Here is a 17271-nt window from a genome sequence, read left to right on the forward strand (position 1 = left end):
AAGGGGCAGTTGTAGGGTTCAGAATTTGGAGACCGGAAGTCTAAGTGATCCCTCTCGATGGCAGTGCGGTAGCGGCAGAAATCTGGGACACAGTTAATAGTGGCAGTAGATTCCGCAAAATGCATGGCCAGTGTCTGGGCAATGTCTCTCGGCGCCGTGAGTAGACAACCCTGATGCAGCAATGGCGTGACAGGTAGTTGGCTGCATTTTCCGGAGATCCTCCTGATGGCTTCCCATACTATCGTAGAACTACTGGAGCGGGAGATGGAGTTCAAGAACGATTGCCATGATCGTCGTTTGCTCTCTTTAATCACTCGCCGCGCCTTGGCCCTTGCCACCCGAAAGGCCGCAAGATTGTCAGCTGAGGGACGGCACTTGAAGCGGTGCAGAGCTGCATGGCAGGCTTGGATGACTGAGTGGCACTCAGTGGTCCACCAAGGGACAGAACGCCTCTTGGGATGACTTGAGGACTGTGGGATTGACAATTCAGCAGCATGGGAGATCATGGCTGTAACATGGTCGACCCATTCGTGAACGCTGGCACGGTGTTCCAAAACAGCTAAATGGCTGAAAAGTGTCCAGTCAGCTCTGCAGAGGTGCCACCTGGGCGGCACTGGTACTGCCACAGTCTCATCCAGGAGGCGAATCCAAAGGGGGAAGTGGTCACTAGAATGGAGGTCAGCAGCAACCTCCCACAGAGCAGAATCCGCTAGTGCTGGAGAGCAAAAGGAAAGGTCAATAGCTGACGACGACCCAGAAGCAGTACAGAAATGAGTGGGAGCACCAAAGTCGAGGATGCACAGTTCTTCGGACGCCATGAGGCTTTCCAGAATGCGACCCCTGGGGCAAGTAGTCGTAGAGCCCCATAAGACATTATGAGCATTGAAGTCCCCCAGAAGGAGAAATGGGTGGGGGAGTTGGCTAATAAGGTCTGTGAGAGCCTCAGAGTCTATTGCATCCTGAGGCGGTAAGTAAACGGAACAGATTGTGAGCCTCCGCCCCACAAGAAGGTCAACTGCAACTGCTTGCAAGTCCGTAACGAGAGGGAGCTCAGATGAGTGGTGCATGTCACGGACAAAAACCGCAACACCACCCTTTGCCCTTTCCCCCATCAGATCATCTTTTCGATACACGGTATAGCCCCATAAAGAAGGAGCATCAGTGGCCCGAAAATGTGTCTCTTGAAGACACAAGCACAAAGGGCGCTCTCGTACAAGGAGTTGTAATTCGGCCACATGCGTCCTGAACCCATTCAGATTCCACTGTAATATGGGAGCCAGTGATCAGGGTGGCTGAATTTTCACCCTGCCTCTGTGCTTTGGAGGAGAGCCCCTACTGGCCGGAGATTTATTCCTGGGGCGAGAATATCGCCCCCGGTCGACATCAATGTCCATCAGCTCCAATGGCGACCCAAGGGAGATGTCAGACAGTACAATGGCATCGTCATCTGTCTGACCCTGACTAGTCTCCTCAGGTGGCAAAACCTTCACCTTCAGCGTCTTCGTCTTGGGGGACTTAGAATGCAGAACCTTGTCAACAGTTGGAGCTTTACTCGCCTGGGCAGAAGGCACCATATGGGGAGGGGCAGGAAGTACCCCAATGTCAGCAACCACGGCCTTGTCTGACATTGTGGGGAGAGCTGCAGGTTGCAAAACAACCGCAGCAGCACAAGTGCACTGGCAAACGCAGGTATTAGTGCTGACACTAGCAACATCCATTTGTGTAGACACAGTGGCCCACTGTACCGGTTTCTGCAGAGCGGAAGCGAAAGATGTTGTAAACACAGGAGGCTGCATGGCCTTAAAGAGCTTCTTGGCCTCACCATAGGGGATGCGCTTAGATGTTTTGATCTCCTGTATCTTCCGTTCCTCGAGATAGATGGGGCAGACCCGGCTCCAGACAGGGTGACTCCCAGAGCAATTCACGCACTTCACAGGCGATGAACAATCGGCTCCTTCATGGGCAGGCTGACCACATTTACCACAAGTGGCTATTCCATTGCACCCCAACGTAGTATGCCCTAAGTGCTGACATTTAAAACAGTGCATTGGGTTGGGGAAATATGGCCGTACTGGCAAACGTAAGAAACCCGCTTTAACATGCTCTGGGAGTCTCGGGCAATTGAACGTGAGAATAAACGAGTCGGATTTGACTAGGTCCCCATCGACTCGTTTCATAATATGCTGCACGTCAACAATACCTTCGTCAGTCCACTGAGATTTCAACTCGTCTTTGGGGATATCCACCAAGTCCCTACATGTCACAACACCCTTACTATAGTTCAAAGTGGAGTGGGGCTCGGTCACGATAGCGTACTCTCCAAGACAGGTTGCTTTCCGAAGAGAAGTGACTTGACGGGAACTAGAAGTCTCAACTAACAGAGTCCCATTGCGCAGACACTTCACAGATTTCAGTGTTCCTGCAATTCCCTCAAGACACTTGTGGATGTAAAAGGGAGAAACTCTCTCAAAGCTACCTTCCTTCCGTTTGACAATCAAAAACACATTCTGGTTATTAGCATGCGCTCTGTTACGACAGTCTGATAAATCTCTAGTAACACCAGGTGCTGGAGAACTCGCAGCACGAAGTCGCTTTTTCGATGGGGTGTGTTTTCCTACCAGTGGCCCACCCAATCCACTGGTAGGGGGAAACATAGAAGTCGAAGGGTCCATTGTGGTCCCACGAGCAGCTAGGGAACTAAAGGTCCGCTCAGACAGAGCCCAGTGTGCCTGAGTAAGCCTTATACAACTGGGGTGCGGCAGGTGCCCTAGAGGTTGTCCGCTTGCAACTGTTCCACCCTAACAGCCATGCATCTTATAGGCGCACAGCACACCGTAAGATTGAGGAGTTTTTATAGAGGTTTACCTTCCTTGCAATCCAGGCAGTCAAGCCAAGATTACCATTCCCCGCAGCACACAACATTCCACTGCCGCGCCATGCGGTGGTCGCTGAAGCACGTCTGGGGGTTACGGTGACAGGAGACTGGCGGCGCTGACCAATCCCCAGCTCAGGACCCCGGGGTCGCCAAGCCTATACTCAGCAAATGAATGCTGAGCCCCTGGGGGGGACACTATGCTGCCTGGTGCCGGTGAGTTGAATAGTGGTGGCACCTATTGGCATCTCACAAAATGTTATGGCAGCCATGGCGGTGGTGCCAGTATGATATGAGAGGTAACACTGTAGGTTAAAACAGTCCTCTCCCTACAGGGAGAAAGACAATGGTGAGTTGGTGAAACACTGGCGTCCCTCCCCTGTACCATAGACTGCAAATGAAATAAAGGAATGTGACGTCTATGGCCTCTCAGTCATCAGAGATCATAATCCATGGCCTGGACAGGTGTTCCCTGTTTGTAGCAACAGGAAGGTAAGGCCATAAGTGGCCCTGGTGATGATGACTCTGTCATGGGCAGATGTCCTTTTGTGTAACACCAGCCATGGGGGAGGGGGGGGGGGGGGCTAATGCCAAAGCAGGAGTCAGTCCTTGGAGTCAGGACGAGAAATGTGCTTAGGCGGCTCCTGCAGTCCACGTGGTAGCTCTGCTTGCAAGGACCACATTCTCCAGCAGCCCCTGATGATCTTGCAGAGGGCTAGGAAAGACAGCAGATGAGGGAGCTGTGGACATGATGGTGAACAGTGTAGGGGACTGGACCAAAGATTGAGGAGGTGGCCCTAGAGGCAGTGGAGAGAACAGAAAACTGGCATCTGATAGGTGAACGGCCTGGGAGATGCACCACGCAGTGGCAGAGGAGGCCAGTCCCCCACCCACAAGTGTAATTGGTAGTCATAGTGCGCCACTAGGCTGTCACCCATCCACAGTGTGAGGACCCCCCACCCCCGGTTCATGGATGACCGACAGAAGCCATGAGCCCAGCTGCATGTGACAAGTGGTGGGTGAGGAGTCAGTAGAAGGAGATGCAGCACTGTGTGCAGTTGGTGCCCATGCAGCAATGCTTCTTACTAATAGCAGTAGACCTGTAAGAACTAAGAAAACACATGAGCATCTCTTCCACCAGTGTGAGGTGCTTCTTCATCTGCACTTTAACTATCCATGTGAGGTGTTCTGCCACCATGTTGGCCTGCAGGTGAAATGGGGTACCCTGATGCGGCAAATACCATGCTGTGCATGAAAGTCTTGAAAGGTCTGACAAGTGAACTGCAGTCTGTTACCCATCACCAGGGCACAGGGAAGGCCTTCAATGGAGAAGGCTTTCAATGGAGAAGATCTGGGTGAGAGCGTGCACAGTAGACTGTGTTGACATGGCATGAAATCTGATGATGTATGGGAACTGAGAGTATGTATCAGTGACAAGCAGCTGAAATGCATCCAAGAAGGGGTCTGTGAAATTCAGGTGGATGTTTTCCCATGGCTGCATGGGTGACAGCCATGATGAGTAACATAGCCACAGAGCTGCCTGGTGACTTGAACCTTGGTTCACACAGCAATTAAGTGTTCAATTGCCTGGCTGACCTGAGGACAGTAGACACAGTGGTCTGTGACACATCCGAATGGCTGTGATGCAAGAAATGAAGGATGTCCCACTGGAGGAAAGCTGGAATGACTACCACAGAATGGTATGTTCCATCATCAAAAAGATCACACCTTTGACAAGAGTCAGTCTGTGGTGCAGCAGAAAATAATTACAGATGGGGTCCGATGCTTGGGCTAGAGGTCATTTGGGCCACCCTTGCTGGGTATTCACTGCACCTGGCAGAGTAAAGGATCCATGCTGATAGCAAGAGTGATATTCGAGCTCATAACAGGACAGCTTTCCTCTGCCTGCTGAGCTTCCCCGTCAAGGATTTCCTCTTAAATCTGGCATTGGGACCCACAGAAAGATTCAAAAGAGTGCCCACAATGGAGTGCTAAGCTGTTGGGTAGAAGTGAATCTCATAATGGGAATGGCTGAGGAACAGGGTCCATAGTTGTAGTCTGCAAGCCATCTTGTCTGATAGGTGCAGTAGGGGTTAAACAGGAACACTAACAGCTTGTGATCTGTGACAAGGTGAAACTTCACATCATATAAAAATGCATGAAATTTCTTGATCACATAAACGATAATCAGGACCTCCTTCTCATCCAGGGAATAATTCTTCTACACTGTTTTGAGTGTCTTGGAGGTGAACACTGTCACATGCTTTGAACTGTCAGCACTGCAATGGGTCAGCACAGCTCCCAGCTCAAACTGGGATGCTTCAGTATCCTAAACAAGCTGCTTATTTGGCTGGAATGTGGCAAGACACAGGGCCAAACAACTATTGTTCTTCAAAGATGTACATGCTTCAGTATCCAAAACAAGCTGCGTATCTGGCTGGAATGTGGCAAGGCAAAGGGCTAAACAAAGATTGTCCTTCAAAGATGTACATGCATGGCCACAAGCACTTGTCCAAATAAACAGCATACCCTCTTTTAGTGACCAATTAAGAGAACGTGCATTGGCAGCCGGTTGTGGGATGAATTTATGATGATAAACAATTTCGTCCAGGAAAGCCTGAACCTCTTCAGGTTAGAGGATAGAGGAAGAGCATCAATGACAGCAATGTGACTGGTCACTGGCTCATTTGCCCATGTCCGAGGTATTAAAAAAAGTGCTAAAAGAAGAGTGATTGTTCAAGATTACACTTGACACCCACATCCTGCAGTCTGAAGTAGAAGCCGAAGGTTCCACAGATACTCCTTGGTGGAGGAGCCATTGATTATGCGAGGGTTGACTGAAAAGTAATGCCTCCACCTTGATAACTCTTCAACAGTTGGCAGCATTGATATGCAGCAGGTACTGGCTTGTTCTGTAGCCTCTTCTCTACAGCTCCTGTTTTTGGGAATCCTTAGCATTGAACAGTTGTGTTGTTAAAGTGTAAAGTATGGAACCCTGCACAGACGGTCGGTCAATGCGATTTAAGCAATGTGCAGTCATTGAATTCTTGACAGCAGAAGGTGTCACCCCAAAGGAGATTCATCAGAGAATGAAAGGAGTTTATGGTGATTGTGTTGATGTGAGTACTGTGTGTCGTTGGGCAAGTAAGTTTAAAGATGTTGAGGTGGGAACATCTGATCTGCATGACAAACAAAGAGTTGGACATCCTGTGACAGTAACAACCGAGTTTCACAAGCAAAATGTTGACAGATTGACTCAGGACGATTGTTGTATCACTCAGAGAGAAACTGCAAGCACAATCAGCATTTCACAAGAACATGTGGATCACATTATTGCTTTGCTTGGCTATCCGAAGATCTGTGCACGATGGGTACCCCGGATGATGACTCCTGAAATGAAGGCAAACAGGCTTGAAATTTGCCAGGGACTCCTCTCACATTACGAGAAGGAAGACGCACAGTACACACATCAACACAATCACCATAAACTGCTTTCATTCTCTGATGAATCTTCTTTGAGGTGACGCCTTCTGCTGTCAAGAATTCAAGGACTGCAAGTTGCTTAAATCGCATTGACCGACCGTCTGTTCAGGGCTCCATATTTTACACTGTAACAACACAACCATTCCATGCTAAGGCTTCCTGCCAACTGGAGCTGTAGAGAAGAGGCTACGGAACAAGCCAGTACCTGCTGCATACCAATGCTGCCAACTGCTGAAGAGTTATGAAGGTGGAGGCATGCCTTTTCAGTCAACCCTCATAATATCATCCAGACAGTTGAAATCACAAGGAACACATTGTACGAGTTGCTCCAAGAAACAATGTAAAGAGCTGGAACACTTGCTACCCTTTATACCTGTAGAGACAATAGGGGTGTTGACGACAAGTAACTGCTAAGATGCCTCATCAAGCAGGAGCTTCAGATATGCCCCCAATAGCTACAACTTTGAAAATATTGACCTTCTGCCTATTTCATCACCAATTCCTCCAGACATGTGGTGGGGTATGTGTCTATCACAGCTTGTCCATTGACTGCCACCTTCAAATCACTGCAAAGTTGGAGCTCACCAGTTGGTTTCTTGATGATCACTAGCACAAAGTCCACTGGGTGGATGAAATACGTTCAATACATCAAAAGCTTCCAGAATGAGATTTTCACTCTGCAGTGGAGTGTGCGCTGATATGAAACTTCCTGGCAGATTAAAACTGTGTGCCGGACCGAGACTCAAACTTGGGACATTTGCCTTTCGCGGGCAAGTGCTCTACCAACTGATCCACCTAAGCATGACTCACACCCCGTCCTCACAGCTTTACTTCTGCCAGTACCTCATCTCCTACATTCCAAACTTTTACAGAAGCTCTCCTGCAAACCTTGCAGAACTAGCACTCCTGAAAGACAGGATACTGCAGAGACATGGCTTAGCCACAACCTAGGGGATGCTTCCAGAATGAGATGTTCACTCTGCAGTGGAGTGTGCGCTGACATGAAACTTCCTGGCAGATTAAAACTGTGTGCCGGACTGAGACTCAAGTTCTGTAAGGTTCGCAGGAGAGCTTCTGTAAAAGTTTGGAATGTAGGAGACGAGGTACTGGCAGCTGTGAGGACGGGGCGTGAGCCATGCTTGGGTAGCTCAGCTGGTAGAGCACTTGCCCGCAAAAGGCAAAGGTCTTGAGTTCGAGTCTCGGTCCGGCACACAGTTTTATTCTGCCAGGAAGTTTCACCTCAAAAGCCTGATTGTGGAGCACCAGTGACACTGGAAAAAAGATAAAAAAAAAAAGCAAAGAGGCTGTCCCCATCAGTTATAGGTGATAGCAGCAGTAAAATAAAATACCTAGCTTTACTGAAAAAAAGATTGAAAAACCATTTAAAGTTCATTAAGTTTCTGATATGGGACTTGGTAAAAATACGGTTAACCAAATTGGCAATAATGAAATCGTACACTGTGAAAGCATCAAAGCTAAACAAGTTTTTCAGGAAAGCACTGTACACCACAACAAAAATTAATGGACAGATCACTGCCTTGTATATAATTTCTGCTGCAAATTGTCCAAGAATGGGGATCTGTTGGCTGTTGTGGCTTACAAGATAAATAGCAGGATCCAGGGGGTGCACCGAGGTGCAGGTACATATGACAATTAATAAGAGGCACAAGGATGCCTTTATATTCTTGCAGCTGAAATAGCATCCTGTTAATACGCACATTGATGAAAAACTTGTTAGAAACTATTGCACGACTGTGACACACAGGGCTGATAACATTAAAGCTCATTGTTTGGAGGCTGAAGGTTACGGCATGAGTGGACAGTGACATGCCACTGCAATGTGTCCCGCCTTTCGACAGTGATGGCAGGCAGGTCAACACTTTGGTCAGTCAGGCCAGTCATGTTGAACAAAAAAGGCAGGGCATGAAGGAAGGGGCTTGCAGAAAACAACCCATCATGGATGTGTTTGTCTGGTGTATGGCTTAAGGGCACATTGTGTTGCCATGATTTATGCCTCCAAGGACTTGGTTGAACCCAAATGCCTGCCATTGGCCAAGTTGACAGCAGCCACATCCACCCACAAATCCAACTGGCAGCCTGACTATGATGAATTACAAACAAGTGAGCAATAGAAAGGACCTCTTCAAAGGTGGAGGTCTTCAAATTGTAGTGTCCGTTGGTGGACTTCTTTACCTGGTACTAACCTAATGATAGCATTCCTGACTCCTTGTACTGAGAGCTAAGATAATGGCACCAAGTATGATACAATTGATGAGGTTGCTTCCTGCAGTGGTAAAACTTCACCCTCATGCAAATAAGATGAGTAGGCCAGTGATAATAAGACACCAATAAGAAACACATTTCATCAAATGAAAGGTAATTATGTTCCTGAAGTGGAGCCAATTCCCCAACAACTGATACATTTGGGGTGTAATCCATGAAAAAAAGACCCTTAATGGTAGCAGCAGTGAAGGCAGTGAAGTGTTGGTATAAATACTTCTCGCATGCCTTTCAGTCTTCTGAAGATTCATTGTGGGTGAGGAAGGGAGGCAGATGGGCTAGCAGTTGCTGTGGCTTTTCCAGCTGTTGTATCAACACACTGCCCAACATGGCTGTGTGTTCTTGCTGTTGCAAGTACAAATTCTATTGGCTTTCCAACTGCTACTGCAGTAAACTTTGAAGCACAGCCTACAAGGATGTGTCAGTCATAACCCTCAAATTAGTGAACAACCCACATGGAAGTCCAACCACCCTCATCGTCACTTGTGTGTCAGTTCCAGACACAAATAAGAACACACACAAAGTTCTAACTATTTTAAAGTGAACACAGTTCTGAGCTTCCATACAAGTCCAGGGTACAAGCCAGTCCCAGACACAAATCACAATTCATCGCAAAGAGTAGAGTCCAAGTTACTATGACTAATTACAATAATGAAATGAGAAAGAGTTATCTCCACTCTGGGGTTATATGAAGTCAGTCTGTTGATCGGCACGTTGAGGTAGTGCTGACTGTCAGTGGTATACAGGGGCCCAAATGCAGTGCTGTCTTCTGATGCTTGATTGTGTCACCACCTGGTGGCTGGCCCTGCATTGCCGGACACTTTTGCGGGTGAGCTGAATAGCTTGTGTTGGCACCTTGCAAAATGTGGTAGTCACAGCAGCATCACCACTATGGGACAAGTGGTAACATGGTGGATTACCACACACCATTCGAATATACACAATATCTTATAATATATGCACATTTTTTGGTACAATGACCACAAAATGCACTTATGCACATTTAAATTTTACGTAAAATTTTAAGATCCAGGTTTTAGAAACAAATTTACCTAAAACCTATGATATAACTCTGACATGAAGAAAATACCATACATCAGCTTATATACGTAAATACAAATGTGAAACGCAAGGACTTGCATTTAACGTGAATTTGTGACAAATTCTACAGTAACATGCCAGAGATGTATACTATAGTGTCAGTTCATCACACTAAAAACAACAAAAATTGTGTAGTATAAGGGGATATCCAGAAGGCATTTCAACTACTTTTCATGTACAAAGTACTTAGTGTCATCAGCAAAAATGGGGATTCTGCACATAATGAGCTACTGACCATGTAGACTTTGTTTTTCCACTCACGTTATTTTTGTGAATTACACTGCTGTCCAATAAAGTTGCAACATCACAAAAGTGCCATGCACCAAATGTAAAATTGGCATGAGGTGTACTACAGGCTTAGATATGTAAATGCATACCTTTTCAGTGCCACTGCATACAATGCGTACAAGCAACAGTATCTACAATCTGTATGTGTGGAAAGCAAAGGGTTTCTAATTTAGAAATCACATTTGGATGTAATTTGTTTGTGAGTCATGTTATGCCCCTTGTAAGAACAGCATGTGTTGGAATTCAATACGAGCTGGATCATGACCTATCAAGACAACGTTTTATGGTTCAGAGATATTGCTGCTAGCATTAGTCACTATACCATGACTTTCAAGAGAAAATGGAATCAATGGTTTCAGAAGGGACACGTTCAACATCATGCAAAAGATGCCACCATGTACCTTGATACTGGAAATGGGCATGTTTGCAACAAGATAAGAAAAGTATTCATACAGATGTATGGATGTGCAATGACATCTGGAGCACTACTGAATGTCAGCATATGGACCAATGTTGCAGCCTTTCTTGATGTGGCAACAGAGAGGCATGCCAACAGTGTTGCATCCAACTACAATGCTGGATACTGGAGTGGCAGTCCTCTTTTCAGACACATCTCAATTCTGTGTACAGCATAACAATGGACATATCCATATGTGGAGGATCCAAAGAGAACAGACATTGCCAGTTTGTATCTACATCTACGTCTATACTCTCAAACCACCGTGATGTGCATGACAGGGGGTAAGACCCATTGTACGAGCTATTAGGGTTTCTTTTCGTTCTACTCATGAATGTAGCGTGGGAAGAATTATTGTTTGAATGCATATGTGTGCTGTAACTATTCTAATCTTCTCCTCAAGAGTGCTATGCAAGTGACACTTAGGGGGTTGCAGTATATTCCTAGAGTAATTGTTTAGAGCCCACCAGTCCAGTTTCTTCAGCATCTCTGTGATACTTTCCAATGGATCAAATAAATCTGCGACCATTTGCGCTGCCCTTCTCTGTATGCATTCAATATCCCCTGTTAGTCCTATTTCATGTGAGTCCCACACACTTCAGCAATATTTTAGAACCCGTTGCATGAGTGATTTGTAAGCAATCTCCCTTGCAGATTGACTGCACTTCCTCAGTGTTCCACCAATAAAGCGAATTCTACCACCTGATTTACCCACAACTGAGCCTATGTGATCATTCCACTTCATATCCCTACAAAGTGATACACCCAGGTATTTCTATGATTTGTCTGATTCCAACAGTGACTCTCTGATATTATAGTCACAGGATACTATATTTGTTCATTGTGTGAAGTGCACAGTTTTCCAGTTTTGAACATTTAAAGCAAGTTGTCAATCTTTGGACCACTTTAAAATCTTATCAAGTTCCAACTGAATATTTATGCAGGTTCTTTCAGGTAGGACTTCATTATAGGTAACTCCATTGTCCACAAAAAACCTGAGGTTTCCATTAATATTTGACTGCAATACTGAATCATATGCTTTTGTAAAATCTATGTTAAAATTATGAACTGGTTTATTGCATTCCCATTTCTTTTCCAAAATTTGACGCAAGGTGAATATTTGGTCTATAGTTGATATGTTCCTCCAAAAGCCAGCTTGGTAATCCCCCACAATTTCATCTGCATATAGTGTAATCCTGTTTAGCAGAATATTCGAGAAAATTTTGGAACATACTGGTAATAGCGATATCCCTCTATAATTACTACAATCCATTTTGTTGCCCTTCTTAAAAATTGGGATCAGAATCGACTCCTGCCACTCTTCAGGCATGCATGGGGAAATTGGAGTCAGAAGAATTCGTAATAAAGAACGGACTTAAGCAGGGAGATGCCCTGTCTCCGCTACTTTTTAATTTAGTCCTAGAATATATTGTACGAATGGGAGCAGATAATTCAGAGTGTGTGGAGTTAAATGGAAATATTAAGATGTTAGGGTATGCAGATGATCTAAACATCATTAGCGATAGGAAACAATCTGTAACAGCAAATGCAAATGCGTTAATCAAGGCTAGTAAAGATGTAGGTCTAAGGATAAGTGAAGACAAAACTAAATACCTGGTTACTACCAGAATGCCAACAGCAGTAGATCAGGAAATGTTAAGAGTTGGAGACATGCAGTTTGAAAAAGTGAACACATTTAAATATCTAGGCGTGGACATCACTTCGAGAAATGAGACTGAATCCGAACTGAAGAAGAGATTACAGGTGGGAAATGCATGCTACTTCTTACTGAATAGATTACTCTCATCACAGATATTGTCTAGGAATTTAAAGATTAGAATATACAAAACTATTATTCTACCAGTTATGCTGTATGGGTGTGAGATTTGGTCTCTCACTGTGCAAAATGAAAAAGCCGTTTCAAGTATTTGAAAACAAAATTTTGAGGAAAATTTTCGGAGCAAAAAGGATGACATTAGCAGAGAGTGGCAAAAACTGCATAACAAAGAGGTTCACGAACTCTATTCAAGCCCTGATATAATCAGTATTATTAAATCACGTAGGCTACAATGGGCAGGTCACGTAGCTCGAATGGATGAGGGCAAGGCGGCACGCAGAGTACTGGTAGGGCACTTAGAGGGAAAACATCCTTTGGGGAGACCGAGGCATAGATGGGAGGACAATGTGAAGGCTGATCTGAGGAGCCTAGGTATTGAAGGTGAATGGAAGGAAATAGCCCAAGACAGGGACCAATGGTGAAAATACATTGCTGAGGTAATGGACTCTTGAGTCCGGTATGACCAGTGAGTGAGAGTTCTATTAATATTGTGTGCAAGGTCATGCTGTGTCCACCCTGGCAAAAAGTCCTCAATCCAGTCACAAATTTCACTTAACACCCCATATGATCATACTTTTCACAATAACTGTAGCTGTGGTACTCGGTCAAATGCTTTTCAGAAGTCAAGAAATACTGTGGCTACCAAACTACCTTGATCCAAAGCTGCCAGTATGTCATGTGGGAAAAGTGTGAATTGGGTTTCACATAATCAATGTTTTCAGAATCCATGCTGGTTGGCATGGAGGAGTTCACTCTGTTCAAGGTATCTCATTATGTTTCAGCTCAGAATATATTCTAAGACTCTACAAGAAGTTGATGTCATTGGTACTGGACAATAGTTTTGTGGGTCATTTCTACTGTGCTTCTTGTAAACAGGTGTGACCTGTGTGTGTGTGCGTACAGCTTGATGGAGTGGTTTGCCATTGGTTACATAACACAGTCTCCTCTCGTTCACAAAGCTGATAATTTGGACAGTACCCATTACATTTCTGACATGTTAAGGCCAGTGGCTGTGTCCTAGGTTCAAGGTCTCTACGGTGTTATCTTTTAACAATACAACGCAAGACTATGTATCACCCATGATGTTGTACCCTACTTGGATACAGAAGGCATCTGAATTTTGCCCTGTCCAGCATGTTTTCCATATTTCTCATATACTGAACACATCTTGTCATGACTGCAGGTAGACTGGCATACCTACACTCACCAACCACTACAACTGATGGACTCTCATACTGAGTTGAAGCAACATGGATGTACCCACATCTGTTATACAAGTTCAGTTTGACTTGATATCCATCCCAGTTAGAACCCAGTCAGATATGCACGTTTGCATACTTAACTTTTCACCCTCTATACTCCCAAATGATCTAAAAAGTTAATCACATGTGCTTCTTGTTATAATTTATATGGGCAATAAGTAAAATTTCATTATTTGCAATCCTTCCTTGTGAAATTTAATGACCAGAGATTTTTAATCCATATTTCAGGTCAGAGGCACATTCAAACAAATAATTATAGTAGACAACCTATATGACAACCTAAAATAGATATCATCTATCTAAAATAGTACACTATTGAGAGAGGATGGATAACAAATGATTACTTTGATACTGAAATCAAGTAAATATAAGTTATTGCACATAACAATAAGTGTCTGTGGAAGCTAGTAATCTTCAGTGCTTAGATACCTTAATTCTGCACGGGTTTCTTCTAACTGTTGACGAGTTATCTCCCAAAATGTCTGTAACTTATCACGTTCAAGCTGGAAATAATTTCTTTCTTCTCGCTCTCTGTCAATTTCTTCCTTCAGTCTCTGAGCAAATTCTTGTAGTTGTTCATGTGTCATCTCAGTTGTTGACACACCATCCACAATGTAACCTCCCCCATCTTTCTTGCCACCTTTACCTCCACCTTTCTTTTTTGGAGGCTAGAAGTAAAAAGAATTCACAACAAAAAATCAGTGAGAAACACATTGTAAATAAATGTTGAGAGACACAAAATTATTCTATACACAAGATATTAGTCAATTTACAATAACAACAGAAATTCCTAGGTGGAGTAATATGTAAAATAAAGCAAAGGCAACCACTCACCTTATAGCAAACTGAAATGTGGCAGTTAAAAACACTTGAAAGAAAACAGAATCCAAACTAGCTTTTGACCTTTTGATATCTCTCTAGCAAAAATACACTTATTTAAATACAAAACCACATATATGCACAAAGACGTACTCCCATAGCACTGGGTATGAGAATGTGTATTTTTCTGTGTGGTTGTGTATGTAAATGAGTGTATTTTTGCTAGAGAAAGAGGAAGAGCTCAAAAGATAGTGTGAATAATGTTTTCTTTCATGTGTTTCTATGCACCACACGAATTCACTATAGATGAGTGGCTCCCTTTCCCTTATTTTACGTAATGCGCTAGTCAGAAATTAAACACTACAGTCAAGTAACATTAGAAACAAAGCATCCAATGGCATTCATTTCTGTATTTAAACATGACTTCATTACTTTTTTCAGAACTTACCATGTTTAGATCTTTTCAGATGCTAAGAAATGTTGTGAATCGACTCTTCAGACTACATCTAAGTCTCTGCTGTTGTCAATTGTGCACGTTACATTACTGAAAAAGAGAAAAATAATAGCTTTTTTTACTTATTCATACATGCCTTCTTTATCAATTACTGATTAATAATATTGAATCATATATGATGTAGAATAGTTAGAGTTTGATGATATAAAGTACAAGGTGTTAAAGTAGTATCTGAGCTGATATTTTTGCTAGCACTTAGAACATCATAACAATAAACAATATTTTTTATTTTTTGTGGTGTTTTAACATATTAGAAAAAGAGATTCAGGACATTATTGAAAATGGTATACACTGTTATATGGCAACAGTCTTGCCACAGTGGATACACTCGTTCCTGTCATATCACCGAAGTTAAGTGCTGTCGAGTATGGCCGGCACTTGGATGGGTGACCATCTGGGCCGCCATGCGTTGTTGCCATTTTCCAGGGTGCACTCAGCCTCGTGATGCCAACTGAGGAGCTACTCAACTGAATAGTAGCGGCTCCAGTCATATAAAACCATCATAACAACTGGGACAGCAGCGTGCTGACCACACACCCTTCCTATTCGCACCCTCAGCTGAGAATGACACAGCAGTCGGATGGTCCCAATGGGCCATTTGTGGCCTGAAGACAGAGTGCTTTTATACACTGTTATTTGCACGGAATAGATTACAAAACAGTTTTTCTTTCCTCTGTCATTAAATAATATTCAGTATGCGAATAGATGAAGGGTGTCACTAACTGACACTAATTTCAGTTTTTGCTACTTCTTTAGCAATTGATGTGGTTTACAGATTTCTTTCTCAATTTTGTCTTATCCTGAATACAGTAGGTGTAAGTCCCAAAAATATAACCTGTTACAATAATTTCAAACAACAAATGTCTCTCGTAGTTCAGAAAAAATTGTTATCTGAACTTCCAAACAAATCCAACAGTAATTGGTTTGCTTAGTTATCAGTGGGTAGTTTCAGTCTATAGTAAAATAATTTTCAAGTGCTAATAGGAGCTGAATGACAATCAGGGTACAATAATATGAAATCAAAGGTAATTGTAGAGGTAATTCACATACATAAAGTACAGTAAATGAGTGTTGTGTTATAAAATCTAATGTCACTGTGGCCATCTGCACAATTTAGTTGACGTGTATCAGATTTTCCAAGTTGGAAGCAGCCAATGGGAGCATGGTCTGGAGTAGCGAGTGAAAAGTTCCCAACCATATGATGCCTGTATGTCAGCAACAAGAAATATTTGTGTTGCATAAAGAGCCTTTAACTTACTTTCTGCATTTGCCACATATTAATTACTTAAAGTACTTTTGAACTTGCCTATTATGTTGAAATATGATTTTCATGATTTTGTCTGAAATATGAAATCTTGGTTTTGGCAACAAGACATGAAGCATGTTTCGAAAAGATTCATCCGATTACACATGACTAACTTCTATGTGGATGGCAACAGACTTTTTGGGTAAATTTTAACATATGCTTCGAAACTAAAAGTTTACCTTGGGACCAGCGTTAAGTCATCAGTAGTGGTCTTTCTGGTGTTGCTTGTTCATTATTCAATGTGTGTGTAGTCAAGTACATAGCAACAAAAGGTACTTCATGTTCTCACATTCAACAGCAGGAATTCAGTTATGACTGTGCAGCTTGATCTTTGCGAAGAGTGTGAACCGCAATGATGGAACAGATGTAAGCAGCGTACAAATATTGCTTTGCACTATTGGCATCTAATATCAGCTGAGCTCAATTTCTTCTTCTTCTTCTCTCTCTTCTTCTTCTTCTTCCTCCTCCTCCTTTTCTCTCTCTCTCTTTTTTTTTGTACATTCCTCCCATTCCATAAACGTTGAACGAATGGCACCATCATGCAGCAACAGCAGTGAAAGCAATATATCTAGGATTTCTCACGAAAGTAGGGGATGAGTATGACAACTGTATGTACATTTGTTGTGTGCCCAGTGGAGGGCATATTGAATGTTTGTGACAGGTAAATGAAAAACTTGATCCTAAACATAACTGTCAAAATTATTCCAAAGTACTCAACAAAACGGTTGAGAGGAACACAAACAACCTCCTGAAGAAAAGTTCTATGTCACAGGAGACCACCAAAATCTCAACTCTTATTGTACTGTTACATCTCACCTCACCTCACCTCACCCCCGCCCCCCCCCGCCCCCCTCCTAGCTTCCGAAGATCCCACCAAGGAAGGAGTTTCTCTTTGCCCTATTACCAGTAACACTGGTGATCTGACATCCTGTGTAGCAAAATATTTTGTTACTTCCACTAGTAGGTCATTCCGTACATCCCATCAAGAACTTAGTGGATTTCTTATGTAAATTAGAAGGATTGAATATGAATGATATTAATAATTTAGTAAG

The 17271-nt window shown here is 43.5% G+C and overlaps 1 protein-coding gene across 2 annotated transcripts in view; it reads right to left on the reverse strand.

The window, feature by feature from the left end:
* Positions 1-17271, reverse strand: part of LOC124613112 (dynein regulatory complex subunit 4) — a 139177-nt gene that overhangs the window by 94563 nt on the left and 27343 nt on the right. For both annotated transcript variants that reach the window (XM_047141724.1, XM_047141723.1), the window contains exons 3-4: positions 14848-14943; positions 14010-14248 (exon numbers count right to left, since the gene is read on the reverse strand). In XM_047141724.1, the coding sequence (XP_046997680.1) occupies positions 14010-14248; positions 14848-14850 (242 nt within the window). In that variant the 5' untranslated portion in view covers positions 14851-14943. The remainder of the gene's footprint in view (positions 1-14009; positions 14249-14847; positions 14944-17271) is intronic.

The sequence above is a fragment of the Schistocerca americana genome, chromosome 4 (assembly GCF_021461395.2).
Source record: "Schistocerca americana isolate TAMUIC-IGC-003095 chromosome 4, iqSchAmer2.1, whole genome shotgun sequence".
NCBI classification, from domain to species: domain Eukaryota; kingdom Metazoa; phylum Arthropoda; class Insecta; order Orthoptera; family Acrididae; genus Schistocerca; species Schistocerca americana.